Source organism: Echeneis naucrates, chromosome 6 (assembly GCF_900963305.1).
Source record: "Echeneis naucrates chromosome 6, fEcheNa1.1, whole genome shotgun sequence".
NCBI classification, from domain to species: Eukaryota; Metazoa; Chordata; class Actinopteri; order Carangiformes; family Echeneidae; genus Echeneis; species Echeneis naucrates.
Window position 1 is genome coordinate 5,146,254 of NC_042516.1, and position 15,917 is coordinate 5,162,170.

Genomic DNA, 15,917 nt, shown 5'->3' on the forward strand with positions numbered 1-15,917 from the left:
AGTGAGGGTGGGGTCACCCTGGATGTCATTCCATCACAGGGTCAACACACACAGACAGACAGAGACCAACAACCACTCACACTCAGACCTACAATTCGGAGTCACTAGTTATTCCAAACATGATGTCTGCGGATGGTGGGAGGAAACTGGAGTACCCGGAGGAAACCCATGCAACCTCGGCAGAGAAAGGCCCCAGGACGGGAACCAAACCTACAATCTTCTTATTGTGGGGCAACAGCGCTAACCAACTCTGCCACCATGCTGCCCGCCATTTGTTTGTTTCCCTTTAATGTTAATTGTCTCCTGTTACTCTGAGGGTGTGACTACATGTTGATGTTTCACAGGAAGTTAGGGTTGATGACATACTGAAGATCACACGTTTTAAAAGTTACAAGCATTTACCAGACATGCTGAAATTTAACAGAAAAAAGTGCTATGAAGCTGCGATGTGGGAATCGATCTATAATGTGGAATAAAAGCCGGGGAACCTCTGCCTCTGATGCTTTGATTATGACCATTTGTTTCATCTGCCTCACCCAAGTCCCCGAAGTTAAAGGAAATGCAATACTAAATTACTGCAGAGGCTTTATTTCTTTATTATTTTATCACAATTGGTTTTACCCTGGCTGTATCTTCTTGATTATCTCAACAGCTAACTTTAACAATCGCCAGTTATACCATCACTATACAGCTATGAATTACACTGAATATGATATACATTCTGTTGCCAGCAGACACCTCAGAGCCCTGGAATCACTGCATCTCAGTGGAAGTCCCCCATACAAGACAGCCAGTATAATTAGCACTGTCAAGCTGACCCACTGTCAGAGGCGGGAGGAGGAACTGGGATATTCACTGGGACATTAGTCATCTTTGGAGGAACAATGACAAAAATATTTGTCGGTTTGATTCAAAATTATCACCTGAGTCGGAGCTGGGGTGGAGAGCACTGCTAGTCCCACTTGACCCTCTTAAAACCTCCCTTCCTAACCACCAAGCAGAACCAGCAAATGGTCCTGGAGTACTGGAGGAGCTGGGAGAAAGGAGAAGTGAAGCCCCAGGCGTTCTGTGGGTCACCCCATCACAGGCAGCTGATGCTTTCCTGCGGATACACAGTGTGTAGATGGGAGGGGGTGGGGTCCCATAACCATCATTGTTGTACTGCTAAGGGACTCACTGATGCATGGCAAGGCTTTTTTGTGAGTAGAAATGCAGATTAAAAGGTTTAAAGATTCTAAACCAAATATACTTGCATGCTCACTCTTTAAGGAGCTTTTTAGGAGAGAAATCTAAGAATGGGCTCTGCCTTACAGGCTTGACTCGGTGTGGCACATTTTCTATATGTAGACACACGCATGCACATGCCTGCTAAGAGGGAGCAGCCTAAGTGAGACTTGCTAATCACATGCAAGTCAGCGGTGCTGGATTTCCATCCACACTGTCTGTAGCACATCCAGTGAGATGACAGCAAGTTGGCAAGCCCTGCAGCAGGAGGCTTCTCCTTCTCTCTCTTCTCCATCCCTCCATCCTCCCAGGATTCCCTCTGTTAGATTACACACTTCGATGTTCAACCTGCCACTTTCCCGAACAGCCATCCAAGCCACTGTGTGATTGGACCGTGACGGCGCATATGCACAAGCTATAGGGTTGGATGTTGCAGTGTGGGTGTTTGTTTCCTACACTGCTGGAAATGCTACGAAACATCCAATGACAAGTTAATCCGCTGCAGTTGTACCTATGCCAGGGCTGAACAAATTAATGCTGCTTCAGGACATGTTATGCTTGTGTGATTCATAGGTAAAGAAAGTGGGGATTTACTGTTTTGATGACTCATGATGAGTCACCTTGTATGTATAGACAAAGTGTATTAAAGCGAAACCAATATTTTTTTGCCTGAGCAAAACTTTACTATCAGTGGTCAGGGGGTTCAATCAGAATGTCAAAATAAACAGTGAAATGGTGGCAGCCAGCTCTTGGTATTAACCTCATGTCTTTGGTAACATGTTTGTTTGCAAGAGAGAGGCCATACTGGAAAAATTATTCTTATGCAAATTGCAATGCCAGCAAACCATACAAAGGCCTCAATGACCTTGCGATGTCTTGCATGTGAAGTTACTTAACATTACGATGAGCCGGTCAGTCAGTCATGTGCCTTGCGAGGAACAGCCTCTTCTGCCCACGCTCGGTCATGACAAGGCTTTCACAGCACTATGAGATGAAGAGTGACTAAATCTGACAATATTCCCCTGTACCTCAGAGAAGGAGGCAAAAAGAACAACAACAACTAAACACTCAGCTATTGGGGAAAGGGGAATGGGAGCAGGGAGGAAATTGGGGTGGGGGTAGTGAACGGGAAGGCGGAAAAGGCCTGGATGAATCAAACAGCATGCACCACAGCGGCTGTGGTAGCTGTGTCTTGGAGTACGTGAGTCATGTTTATCATGCAGCAACATAGGGGTTGCACAATTCTCTCCATTAGGAACAATGCCTTAGTGTAAACATTTACCTGATGGTGGAAAACAACAGCTCTAATGCCTCTAAAAAGCTGCCTGTGATGGTGACCCACACACACACACACACACACCTTACTCTAAAACCACCAGCACATGGTGGGGGGCTGCAGCACCAGTACAGCCATTGATCTCTTGGAGAGATGTGGATGTACTTCTACGACGGTGCCCCAATATTTATGCAGCATTCAAATAAAACTGTCAAAAAGAGAATATCTCCTGGCTTGAGATGCAAGCATGTGCATCCCTTTCACTGAAGAAGGAAAACTAGAGGAAAATCAACAAGAATTGAAACATTTAAGGCCACCACGCTGAAATCCCTCACTCCTCAGCAGCCCGCCTTCTCCAACAAGGTCAAAGCAATTTTTTTGGAAATTAACAATACATCAACTTCAAGTGTTTTTACACTGTGTGTAGTATCACCACCATGAAGTAGAGTCACGGCCCGAGCAGTTAAAGGTTACAGCGTTGACGGCAGAGGCGCTCCGGTCCACCTTAAAAACTAAAACCCTACAGTGGACAGCGCCGTGGTGCTGAAACAGCTCCGAGCGACATCTGTACACAAGAGGAGAGGAGGAGGGGGGTGCACAAGAGCTACCGAGACTTTAACGTTGAAAGCACACACACCCCGCGTGCGCCATCGCCACAAAGGACACCTTAAATGATCTTTCCAGTGTCATATTGTGTAATCTCGGTGACGTTCGTGGAGGAAATGTTAAGCAATTTGGCGTGCTTTTTACGTGAAAATGGCGCCGGCTGCCCCTAGCCCAGCCCATTATAGTACAGCTGGAGCTACAACAAAGTATATGGGGGGGGGGGGGGGGTGGCAGGAGTGTATGCCGCATTATAAAATGATACTCGGCCATTAAAATGTAGTATTTCTCTTAAGGGGGAGCCCAGAGATGAAGAGCAGGTGAGGGCAGGATGTGTCTCACCTTGGTCCTGTCGGATAGTAGTGGACTATTAAAGCTCCAGCTTGGATGTCAAGAGGCAACATGATCCACCAGTGTCACACAGAGAGACGATTATAGAAAATCACACTGTAATAACAAGCCGTAAACACCCGGGGTAAATCAGCAGCACCGCCCGCATCCCTCCCTCTCCCCTCCCCTCCCGCTCTCTCTTACTTTAACATCGACTGTTCCTTCGCTTCCTCCTTCTTCTGTCGGTCCATGACGCCGAGGATGATCTTTCTCTCCTCCTCGGTGAGGTGGCTCAGGTCCGGCATCTCCGGCATGGCGCCGGCCGCTGAGGCAGCAGCAGCAGCAGCAGCAGGGCCAGGGCCAGGGCCGCCCCGGGGCCCGCGTGGAGCAGACATCTTTTACACACAGTGACTAAAAAACGAGAAAAGCAACATCAACCAGCGGCATTCCGACCGATCTCCCTGATTTTATTCTTCTAATTTTCTTCCGTTACATTTCATGCGGTCAAAATTGAAATTGGCGGTCGGATTTGCTGGAGGCACCGTGGCTTACACACGGCATGACATCTCGGTTAGGAGTATCATGCACACCTTACATCGTGCTGCAGAAATAAGCGTCAAAAACATTCATTGCAGGCTACATCCTCAGCTATTAAATGCTCATGATAGGGTTATCAACTGTGCTGCAGTCGCCCGAGCGCTGCCTGCAAACAGCTCCGTCCAAGCTGTTGCAGCCTGAGACGCCAAATTTTACACATAGAATTTCCTGAAATAGAAAACACTCAAGATTAGAAATAGATGCACTCAAAAGAAGCATGAGTACACGGGTGCTGTGGGCTACAACCTTCAGGTATTCCAAACACAAGCCTCTATCCATCCAGGGCTAAAAAAAAAAAAAAAGTAAAAAACACAAAGGATGAAAAAAAAAACTCTTGCCTTTTATTTTGCAGTCATGTTAAATCCCGTCTAACCCATCGCTGCCATTCTTTAGAAAGGTTTCACTCGCATGTTGGAATCAAATATGCCCGGTCCGTCCTTGTTTGTTTTCCTTTGGAGACCTTAACCCTCCTCTGCCACTCCGCTTAGCTCGCTTTTCTCCAGGTTGGTAATTCTTAGAGGTTTCTTAAATGCATAAAAATGGATGCAATGAGAGGGGGGGAGAGAGAGAGAGTGAGGGAGAGATGGAAGGGGGAGAGGAGGAGAGTGAGAGGGGGGGAGGGGGGGACACAGATAGGGAGAGGAGGCGGAGCGATGGAAACACGTAGAGGAATAAAGCCGAAAGGCCGCGCTAGATGTTCATTGACAGCAGGCAGATGGAGGCCGCAAAATCCCGGACTGGATCGGCCGAGAGAAGGTGGAGCGGCTCCGTGACCAGAGGCAGCATCATGTATATTTCATATCCTGATCATGAGCTTTGTGAAGGAGGGGCGGGACGACTAGTGACAATGAGTGGAGCTGTAGGTGCGGCTGTGGCTCCACTCGGTGTTGTGTTTGGTGCACTTGGAGCAGCACAACAGACTCTGGCTTGATTTGTTGCCAGCTGATGTGAGAAATTGTGTGATGGTTAATGGAGAGAGCCCTGTCAGCAGTGGAGATGCTCCTCACTGGGGAAAACTGAAAATATTTACTTGATTATATTTTGAGATAGTTTGTTGGGATTTATTTACATAAAGCTGATGTTCTTATGGTGTTAAAATGTCCTGTGCCTTTAAGTCAATAGCTTGAGCTTCAGGACTTTTGAGGCTTGGAATGGACACTTGTCTATTGCCACATTTCCTACACCACAAGAAAACAAAGATTTCTTGTTGTTGGCTGCATTTGTCCTCATTGTGCAACTCCACAAGTGGTGTCAGCTTTTTATGCGATTGATGCACTCTTAGTCTTGCAGCCAAAAAATTTACTATTTCAGTGCATATCTATGACCACAGCCATCCCTCCCCGGAAGCTAAAAAGATTAAAGAGCTAATTGAAAAAAAGATGATCTATAGTAGAACTAAGTTTCGCCCTGTATCTGGACTCAAAGCAAAAAAAAAAAAAAAAGAAAAATCCAGGTATCAGAATAAACTGTACATGGACATGTCTTGGGGGATTCCTCCACCAATGAGGTGACTTCAGCTCCATCTTGAATCATTCACTTGACGTTCCAAAAAAGGCTGTTGCTCACTGTCAGTCTGCAGTGTTCATAGGATATGAAGGGCAACAATAAGATGATGGAGCCGCCACCTCATTTAGGTTCTAAGTAAATTAACACCAGTCCAATGAGCTGCTGCAACACGTCCAACACTAGGAGGGAAGATGGTGTTAAGGTTGAAGGGAAAAAAAATAAAATAATGAGTTTTCGAAAATTATGCAATTTCACAAAAAGGTGAGTTTTGAAGTTTATTATTCATTTATTAATACACAACAGTCTCACTTCCATCCCTTTAGCTTCAGTTAAGAGAGCCAGTCCTTCAAACAGACCGGAAAGGTTGCAAAACTGATCAAGAGAAAAAGTTTGCTTTTTTTGTGCTCATAAACAAAACCCCCCCACCCCAGGTTACAGGTTACTGTCTCGTGTAATGGTTTTAACAAAAACACAAAACTGCTACTGTATTAGGAAAAACAGGAGATATCAGCTGCTGTGTGTGGATATACACAGTTTAAAAAAACCTCAGAACTTCATAAGAAGTAACTTTAACTCTATGTGGTAAAAAGGGAATGAGGGTCTGAACTTCTCTTTCAAATGCTATTTTATCACTTTTTGTGTGTAGCACTATGACAGAATGTATCAATGCAAAGTTGTTAGCCCAATTAACCTTTTTTTTCCCCTTTCTGAAAAAAAAAAAGGTATATAAAAAAACCATCACAAATAAAGCTGGGTGTTTGCTTTATTTCACCACAGTGACAACATGTTTCTCCTTTTCGGACACCACAGGAACAGTTCCTGGTCTGCTGTGCTTGCGCACATTCCTCTCTCTAAAAAACAAAAACAAAGAAGAGATATGAATAATATAATCCGTTAATAAGAGTACTGAGAAAAGAATAGAGAGCATGAATAGATCAGAGACAGAAAGAGAGAGGAACAGATTAAATATGAGACTATTGACCTAACACCTACGTCACTGACTGCACTAATGTACTCTGAAAATAATGCATAAAGCATAGATGGTGAATCATTCACAAGTCCAAAACACACATCTGACATAATGACAAAAAGAGCCTCAGACTAAACTATGAATCACTGGACGACATGGCAAACTGGGACAATCAATCCGCCATACAAGCAGCACACACGTCTGTAAGGCCTATTGGGAGCACGTCATAGGGAAGCAGTACCATCTGTGAGATTTTCCATTAGGCTGGTGTGACTGTACAGGTCAGACCTATCCTGGCACCAGCCCAAGTCAACATCACTTCTACATGGACATAGAGGGAACTTCATACCTCGTCTATGGCTAACTAGCAAGCTTAGCTCCCTATGGCTATTTACAGTTAGAGGTGGAAAAATTACAAATACATACTTCCTACGGCGAGCCTCTTTCATTATCCTCAGCTCTTTGGTTTGGTGGTAGATGCTCTTGGGTAGATGTCGGTGATGAGAAATGCGTCGGATCTGTGGGTGGTGTTGGAACTTCTCCTTCAACTTCTGATTGTAGTTGATAGCCTGCCTTTCTCTGGGGGCCAGCTACATTACACAGAGAGGAAGAGAAGATGGAATAGAAATAAATACAGAGAATATTATGGAGAAAAGAAAGTCAGATTGGGAGAGAGAGAGAGAGAACAAGACATTATGATGAGAAGACGGAGATGATGTATTGAAGAGAAAATGAGATGAGGAGACAAGACTACAACTCAAGTTTTACAGTGACTCCTCAGTATTTTTATTTTATTTTATTTTTAAGAAAGACATTTATCCAAAGTAAAACCATTGTTTTAATTTGGGATCATTGTGGTCAGACTGTTGTCAAACACTTGGTGAGTTTAGAGAGTTGTCATGGTCTTGATTAAAAAGGAAGCCATGGCTGCTGGTTATAAAAAGGCCAATGAGTTTTAATGGAAAGCTGACCATTCACAGTGATTGTGAGCATTATTTGGTCTCACCATGGCCCCAACATGTAGTTACCCTTCTGAGAAGATGCACACTGCTACAGTGCAGATACTGCCCCCGGCCAAGATGTAGTTTGGCAAGCAACTCGCACAATGCTGCAAACTTGTTCTTACACTTTTTGTAGAAATTAAACAAATATGACACATTAGTGAATTCAAGAATTTCATACAGTACTGGCTGGAGTTCCATCCCATTCATATATGAGAGCGCTATTTTTTTTTTTTTTTATTTTATTTTTTAATTTGTCATCTTGGAAAGAAAGCAAACAAAAGGTTTTTCCAAAAGCACTTTTTTCTCAGCACAAGTGATTAATGACAACCATGAGGGGGTTTCTACAGGACACATGTTAATCTACACATATGGGGGGGAAAAGCCCATTTACACTTGTGGCATGTCTGGATGTAATTATTTCATATTTAGTAACTTGGGTTCCCCTTGTAAGGTAAGTGCTATCTGAGGTGATGTTTTACATCATGTCTTGATTCAAGACATGATGATCCTCTTCAGTAGGCAACTTTAAATCTGGAATTTATTACTGATGACAAGATTCATCAAATAATATATAAACACTTTCTAAACTTTGTTTTGTTTAAGTAGGAAAAGATGTGCTCTTGCTTTCAGCTCAGGCAGTATCTTATTAAAAACTGACTGTTGTTGTATGGCCTTCCACATCATAAAATGTTGGCCAGTACGATAAGCAGTAAACCTAAGCTTGACAAAGTCCTCATTTAAAACTGAATCAATGTCTGTTTAAAAAGTGAAGACACCAGCTCAACAACATCCCTCCCTCACCGTCTCTCATAAAAAGCACCAGAGACTGGATTCATCTTGGCTGAGGGCGCCCTCCTCCAAGGCTTTTATTCTAATTAAAAGCAATGATTTGTTTCAGATTCAATTTGTTGGAAAAGATTTGTTAGATGCTGATCCTGTTGGACTAGAATAATTCTCCTGGATACACACATGGTTAGCCTGCTAAACAATTTTGTACGATATAACGAGATGGGTATGAGAGAGCACCGGAAGTTGCTTCACTTTGATATTGTATTGTTTAGTGATGTTTAAAGAAACAGTGGAAAATTGGCGCAACTTTCAGAGGGACTCTTGTCAGCAGCGCAATGAACCATTGTGACAGGAAAGCTGCCAAAGCAACGAGAAAGCAGTTGAATGTAGGGCTGTCAAAATCATCCAATCATCATTTGCTAGAAATAATTGTAATTAATGATTTAATAGTATTCATCTGATCATTTTATGCCACTATTATGGTATAAGCCTAAACATAACTTACACATACACCACCAACTAAATCCATGATGCAAATGTCAATAGATTTGCATTGAAAGGCAGTCGTTATACATTAGAAATTAATTAATTAAATGTAGAGATTAAACAGTTCTAGATAAAAAGTTTGTGGCGCAAATTTTCCACTCATGTGCCAGTAAGCCATATCAGAGGAAGGGGGCGCAACATGTCATTAAAAGAACGACAGTCAAACCCCAGAGAGTGGAAAAGGATGCGGAAAAAGTGATGGAAAAGTGACATTTCTGCTAGCTTCATCTGTTCTATTAGCCGTTTTCATACAGATGAAAGGAAGCGTTTTTAATGATTGTGCAAAATAATTACAGTCAGCTCAAGTAATCACGATCAGGCGATTATGTAATAATTGTGACAGACCTAGCTGCACTTAAGGAAGATAAACAAATGATAAAACTGTGTAAACATGTCAATAGTTTCCTCAGCACAAGGAAATCCAAACGCATTGGCATCTGAAATGTTGGTTATAATCACTTACTGAACTGAAAATTGTGTGTGCACAGCTACAGTATGGTTTAGGGCAGTCTTTGTAGCATCAGGTTGTCATTTGCTGTTCACTTTTTTCTTTTTGTTGGAGGTTTGTGTAAAAGCCATGCCTGTTGCACACACAGTCTGAAGGATGCATTCTTTTGACGATGATGGAACTGGTGGTTTTCTGTTTGAATCAATGCAGCTTTAAGCACAGGCTGGGTAACAGCTTAATTTTCTCTCCTGCTTGATACAAGAATGGCCTAAAGTATCTTTTCAGACTAATCTATTTTATCTGTTTTTGCCTCATCACTGTAGAGACTGAGTTCTGGATTCAATAGCTGCAAAACGGCATGTGATCAGACAGTAGCACTAACACTGTGAACACTGAGAAGTGAACTGTTGCTGCTGCATTGCTGTTACTGTACTGCCTGTGTAGACCAAGTGTTGTATTCTGTGACTTCTTTCTTAGCAATGACAAGATGTTCTCCGGTGTCAACTTAACAAATACTGTGTTACTATGATAAAGAAAACACAAACTGAAGCGATAAGATCATGTTTAAAGCCCAAATGCTTTCTCATGATCTATTCTATCAGACTGTGTGAAAACACTTGGAATTATTAATCTCCTTTTAAAGGATCTATAATAGCGTAACATGTCAATGTCGACTTTTGATGATTTAGTGTTTATAGAACTGATGAAATCATCTTTAATAGTGAAAATAAACAGCAGCTGATTGATTCAACATGTTGGAGTCAAAGACTGCTCTGTGCAAAGTCTTGAATGAAAAATGAATGATGTGCAGCAGCTGACAAAGAAGTCCCCATTAGTTCACTGAGATGCCTTCAGACATATACCAAGCCTTAATTCAGTATTTCAGCATTTCTTGATAATTAAAGAACCCCCCCAGTACAACTTGATTGTTAATGCTTCGTTATGTTCAGAGTAGGCCGCATTAAGTGATTGGCCGATTTAAACTGCTGATAGGAGCAGAGCTTGTCTGATCTCTTTAAGTGCAAAGCTTGTGAATAAATCTTCTCTCACACAGTGACAGTAAAACAAGTGCCAAAAGCAGGCCAATTTTCCACTCTGAGGCTGCATTACGAGAATAAGCAAGAGTGAATCTGATTAGGAATGAAAGATGGCTGCTGGAGATGGCACACAAGATGCCACTGATTTTTATTACTGAGTCATAACTGGGATTTGGGGCACTGGAACACTTCCCAGCATTGAACTGGAGCATTATTTGAAAGTTGAGCATAATGCAACATTAAAGCCACCAGTTTTGCAAAGACAGCCTCTATTATCTTATACAATACATTGGGCATTAATGTATTGCATATTAGGGTATTATTGTTAAAGGAGGTGTGTCTGAAAATAGATTTAGCCTTCTATTTGAATCTTTTGTCAGTGGTTTGTCAAACACGTTTTTGAGTTTTTGAGTTGTAGCCACTACAACGGATGTGCCAATTGGTACATTGTACTTATTGAGAGTGATTCTACTCAAAGTCAGCATCTATCAGGGCAGCTGGCAGCAGTAGTGCCGTAGCTCCTGGCATTGTCTCCTACTCTCACCCTGCTGAGATGGGCACAGGGCCACAGCTGTGTCGAAAAATGCGGCTGACTCATAAAACAAGATCAGGTAATACACTGAAGAGGGATACAGTATACAGTGCGGCTGACAGCAGAGGAAAATACAACTATTGATTGTTCGCCGTCATGGTGGTAAGGAATTATCAAGAGGCAGCCATTGTGAAGCAAGTTGGTTTTAGTTAAAAATCATGGAAGCAGGAATGATACAAAGACGAAAAGGCAGGACTCACCACTCCTAGTTTCTCAGCTGCATAGGCTTTCCACAATCTGATGTTCATTTCATCAGAACCGCTCAGGACGTACTTGTTGTCTGACGACCACTTGACACAGATGACATGCTGCATGCGTTTGGTATGGTAGACTTCCCTAGGTTTCAAATGAGAAAGAAAACAAAATAAAGGTACTGAATATCTTTGTTATCAAGTGGTAAAATACAAGGGACTAACAATACTCCTACAGTAACTTCTCGGTTAGGTTTCAAGAAAGATCATGGTTTGAATTAAAATGGCTAGGGACCAACTGCCATTGTGGTTAAAGAACCAACATTGACTAACAGTGAGCGAAAGGAAACATACACCTTCTCTTCCATCCAACCACTTGTCAAATTAGAGGCCTGTGAATATTTAAAACATTGGGGTGTAATTTTGTAATGTCATTTTTTCCCAATTCAATATCGATTCAGAAAATCTTTAATTTATTACCATTGTAATAAAACCTCAAATGCGGGGCACTGTAGGTAGTGTACAGAGGCCCTACACAACTCAACAGTAAATTTTGTTTATTCAAAAAAATAGGGTAGCAGTAGGTCATTAAAGTCAGTGCCAACAATTTTTAAAAGCAGTTACTTGGAAACATTTCAGATTCAGGTATTCAGGTAAAAGTTGAACAGAAACAGCGGACAGAAATTGTGTTATGTATAAGCTTTGCAAGTCGCTATCTAAATACTACAACAATACAACACTCTTGCCATGCAAAAGTTTTGCAACGTGAGGCGAAAGCTAAATCTGTGGATAGCAGACAAATACGATGTAATTATAGCACAGCCATGTTTAGTACTTATGTGCTGCATGTTCAGCTCAGGCACTTTAGTGTTAATGTTTTACCCTCTCCTCATTAAACTATTATGAAATGTTTAAATACATTTTGGGATCAGTCTGTTCTAAACTATTACAATAACCATAATATGACATTTAAAAAATTACAAAAGATATCTAGATACTGAAGCATATTAGATCAACGACAGACAAAATCATTACCAACAAAGTCGGTGTGTTTGCTGAGTATCTATTTATGTATCTTTCTGCTTTTAGTCAATTTCCAGTTTCAATTGTTCCTGAAACACATACTACTTATGAAGCAATCAAAGCCCTGTGCTCCCTATGTTGTGACACTGCCCTGGAAACATGTCCTAGCTACTGTAATGCAACTGTTTGTTCTAGAGCTCAACAAGTGTACAAACAACACTGCATGTACAATTATGTCACATAGCAACCAAACAATGACCATTTGTTTTGGATTGAGAAGGTCAGTCAAAACAAGAACATATATTAGCTTTGCCAACTAGTTACTATTATCAGCTATGCCAACCAACAGACAGCAGACATCCTGAGTATTCAAAATTGGAAAAGACCAGGTATTACTAATAAAAAAGAATAACTCAGGTCTACTCATTAAGCCCAGTAAGTGATGGTGGTTTGACAATGACAAATTTTACATATATAATTCTAAAACCTAAAAAGTCTTGGAGAATTGGGGAGTTGAAACAAAGTTTCAACATGTTCTGATGAGTTATTCAACAGTAAACTAGATATACTCTTTAGTGAAAAGGAACTAAATTTCAAATAAATACCAAATGTCACAAGTACAAGCTTGCACTGCCTACATAAAAGTGGTGACTAGTTTGGCTCTTTTTGCCTGGTGTTCCTGACCTGCTATGGCCAACATCCTTGGGGAAGATGCGTATTGTCTTGTCAAAACTAGCAGATACAAACTCTCTGCCAGTGGGAGAGTAGTCAACATCAAGCACTGCAGAGACGTGGTCCATGTGCACTGTGACTGGCTGGTCCAGATACCTCATGTCATATGTGTAGAGGCTAATGGGATACAGAAGTTAGTGCTTTTAGTCACAGTTTATAAAACATATCCTATATATGTTGAGTTTATATGGATATAAAAATGAGCTAGAATATAAATATCTTATGTAACCACCTTAATAAACAGAAAAAATATAACTGAAGATCTGCTCATAGAGGGCTACTGTCTATTCCAAACAAGTCCATTATGGTACAAAAACATTTTAATGGAAATAAATTAGATCATTTCCAAATGTTACTCACTTATAGTCCTCATTTGAACATGTGAAATAATATGCTTCCATAGGATTCCAGCATAACGTGTTGCTCCTCATTGTCATGATAACCTGAGAAGAAAATGAAAGCATCCAGTAGCTGTAGGCGCTTCAGAAAATTGGAAAGAGAATGGTACATTTCTATATTAACTTGGTGATGACTCCAACCTTCTTGAGTGGTGCTGATTCCCTCATGTCATACAGCACTATACTTCTGTCAGATGCACAGCTTGCTAAGATTTCAGTCTGTGAAAAGACAAAAATAATGTAAAAGGTATCAACAGCCCTGATTAGGACTGACAATGAACACATTGGGCTAGTTTGAAGATTGAGACAATGTTACAGTTCTTTGACAGAGTGACTGAGACTTGTGTCAGACACATGGTGTCTTACCTCCACAGGGTTGAAGCGTATAGAGCTGAAGCTTTCTACGCCCCAGGTGAAGGAACGGATTGGGCTACTCCTTTGCTCATCCCAGATGTCCACCTGCTGGCCACATGTAGCAAATACACCCTCCTGCCAATGATGGTCTAGTCCTGTGAACACAGTCTATAAGAGACAAGTATTATTAAGAGTTATAATGTGGTTTCACTGATGATATAATGATGCTGCTGATATTACTCTTGACAATCAGAGATCTCATACCTTTCCTAAAATAGTATTGAGTGGCTCCTCTTCCTCTCCATAACCTGGGGCCTCCATTTTCCACTGCTTGATTGTTTTGTCATCGCCAACCTGTCACAGACACCATGCCCAGGTGAAAAACAAAAATGTAATTATAGAGGTCAGTTAACAAAAAAAGTTACATTTTGAAAATTTACTTCAGAAACCTAAAGTGCAGCACTCACCGTAAAGAAAGAAGTTCCGCAATAGCGCACAACCATTCCCCGAACAAAGCCTTCATGTGCTTGGAGTGTGCGAACACATTCATGTTTTGTCAGATTCCACACTTTCACCTGAAGAACAAATGAAACATGTTAATGCTCCGTGTCTGTGAGTGCATATTGTAACAATTTTGACTGAATTATAAGAATCAAAGGTGCACTTTATAGCTGATAGCTACCTCTCCATCACAGGAACCAGACAAGAAGGTGGAGAGGCTCTTGGTGTGCTTGGCCATGCAGTTCACACCATCCCTGTGTCCATCCAGGGATGCCAGGAATGGTTTGGCAAACACCCTCTCCAGCTTGGTGGCATTGAGAGCTCGGGTGTACTCTCTGCTCAGCTCAAACGGATGCAGGGTTGGGTCATAGTTTCGAGGGACTTAAGAAAGAGTGGCAACTAGTTAATGACTTGACAAAACATTTCATGGGCATGAATAACAATTTTTAAATGCACACCAATTAATTTACTGTAAATTGTAATATCACGTCCATTTCCACACACAACTTTGAAATACTTAAATATATCATGTTGTGACAATCTGTGTTTATATTTCTGTGAATTCAGTTTATGTTGTTTTGAATACATTTATTTGTAGCAATTCACAGTTCACCGTTTACTCATTTCTAATGTCTTATAGAGTCTAATGGACCTGCACACAGCTGCAGGCTGACTTACAGCTTTCAGTCAATAAACTTCAATGTTGTCGCTGTTTTAAAAACGTGTTATGTGTCTAATTCTCCATCTCTGTATTAATAACAACCAAGTTTACAGACTACGTAAGATCCTACATACTTAAATATGGTCGTCAGGAAGTGGATTAAAATGCTTTGAGAGACATTATTTCTTAGACTACGTGTCTAAGCTGTTGTTTTCCCGAGCAGAGTGGCTCACACCCAGGTAGCAAACTGTGTTTAGCCTATCTGAGGTTAACTTACCACGCTGGATATCGAGCTTTGTTTCCCGAACATAGTCATCCGGGTTTCTCGAGAGGACTTTAACTTTCATTTGGTAGCTAAATGAAGGTATTGAAAGAGGAGCTGTTATAATTCAAAGAACAAAAATATTAGCAAGCATTCGCCTCTCCAGCCATGTGTGTGCATAAGGCTTCAGTGACACCGCGTTGCATTGTGGGATGTCTAGTCCTCCCGGTTGCGTCATGAGTGGAAAAAAATGGTTGTCAAAATTTAACATGCGGGAGCACGGAAATACAACTATTTGGTCTTCAGAATAAATAATTTATTCTGCTGGAGGTTTAAAGGAAGTTTTTCCTTGCCACTGTTGCCAAGTGCTTGCTCATCGGGGGATCTATTGGGTCTCTTTAAATAAATTTATAAAGAGTTTGGTCTAGATCTGCTCTATATGTAAAGTGCCTTGATGTAACTTTGTTATGATTTGGCGCTATACAAGTAAATCTGATTTGATTTGATTTGGTCTGTGCGTGTTTCAAAATATTTGTTATTCAATGAAAATGCTAATAATTATGAAAAAAAAGGTGCATATATAATATTCACCCCTTTGCTATAACAATACATTTTATTTATACCTAAAATAAAGCTTCCTTTCAATTAACAGATCAGTCTTGCCTACGTTAGTTCAACTTGGGAGGTCATGTGGATGTCTCAAGAGCCTACAATAAAAAAAAGAGCATGTAGCTCATCAAACTGCACAAAAATATCAACAACACAAAAATCGCTTGTCGGGAGTTGTTTTACTTTGAAATCTACAGCCGGAAGTGTTGCTCTTGATTTTGGAAGCTTAGCAGCAAGGCCGGGTTTGACACTGCCGCTTGACAT

The 15,917-nt window shown here is 41.2% G+C and overlaps 2 protein-coding genes across 2 annotated transcripts in view; both read right to left on the bottom strand.

Annotated features, from left to right (window-relative positions):
• rims2a (regulating synaptic membrane exocytosis 2a) overlaps positions 1–3,747 on the bottom strand; it is a 131,951-nt gene extending 128,204 nt beyond the window's left edge. The window contains exon 1 of the mRNA XM_029503736.1: positions 3,638–3,747. Coding sequence (XP_029359596.1) covers positions 3,638–3,747 — 110 coding nt within the window. The remainder of the gene's footprint in view (positions 1–3,637) is intronic.
• A 2,057-nt stretch (positions 3,748–5,804) lies between these two features.
• On the bottom strand, positions 5,805–15,231 carry dcaf13 (ddb1 and cul4 associated factor 13). Its single transcript, XM_029504771.1, has 11 exons — positions 15,060–15,231; positions 14,303–14,502; positions 14,088–14,195; positions 13,885–13,974; positions 13,633–13,788; positions 13,408–13,485; positions 13,229–13,311; positions 12,821–12,985; positions 11,123–11,258; positions 6,933–7,096; positions 5,805–6,387 (listed from the first exon to the last, which is right to left on the bottom strand). Exons 1-11 carry the CDS (start codon positions 15,127–15,129, stop codon positions 6,300–6,302), a joined length of 1,338 nt encoding a protein of 445 aa, XP_029360631.1. The 5' UTR covers positions 15,130–15,231; the 3' UTR covers positions 5,805–6,299.
• Between the last annotated feature and the right edge of the window lie 686 nt (positions 15,232–15,917).

Coding starts and splice junctions, on each gene's coding strand:
- dcaf13 (XM_029504771.1), bottom strand. CDS start 15,129: ATGAAAGTTAAAGTCCTCTCGAGAAACCCGGATGACTATGTTCGGGAA. Junction 13,312..13,407: donor AATCAGCACCACTCAAGAAG/GTTGGAGTCATC, acceptor TTTTCTTCTCAG/GTTATCATGACAATGAGGAG. Junction 7,097..11,122: donor CAGCTGAGAAACTAGGAGTG/GTGAGTCCTGCC, acceptor TGTGTAATGTAG/CTGGCCCCCAGAGAAAGGCA.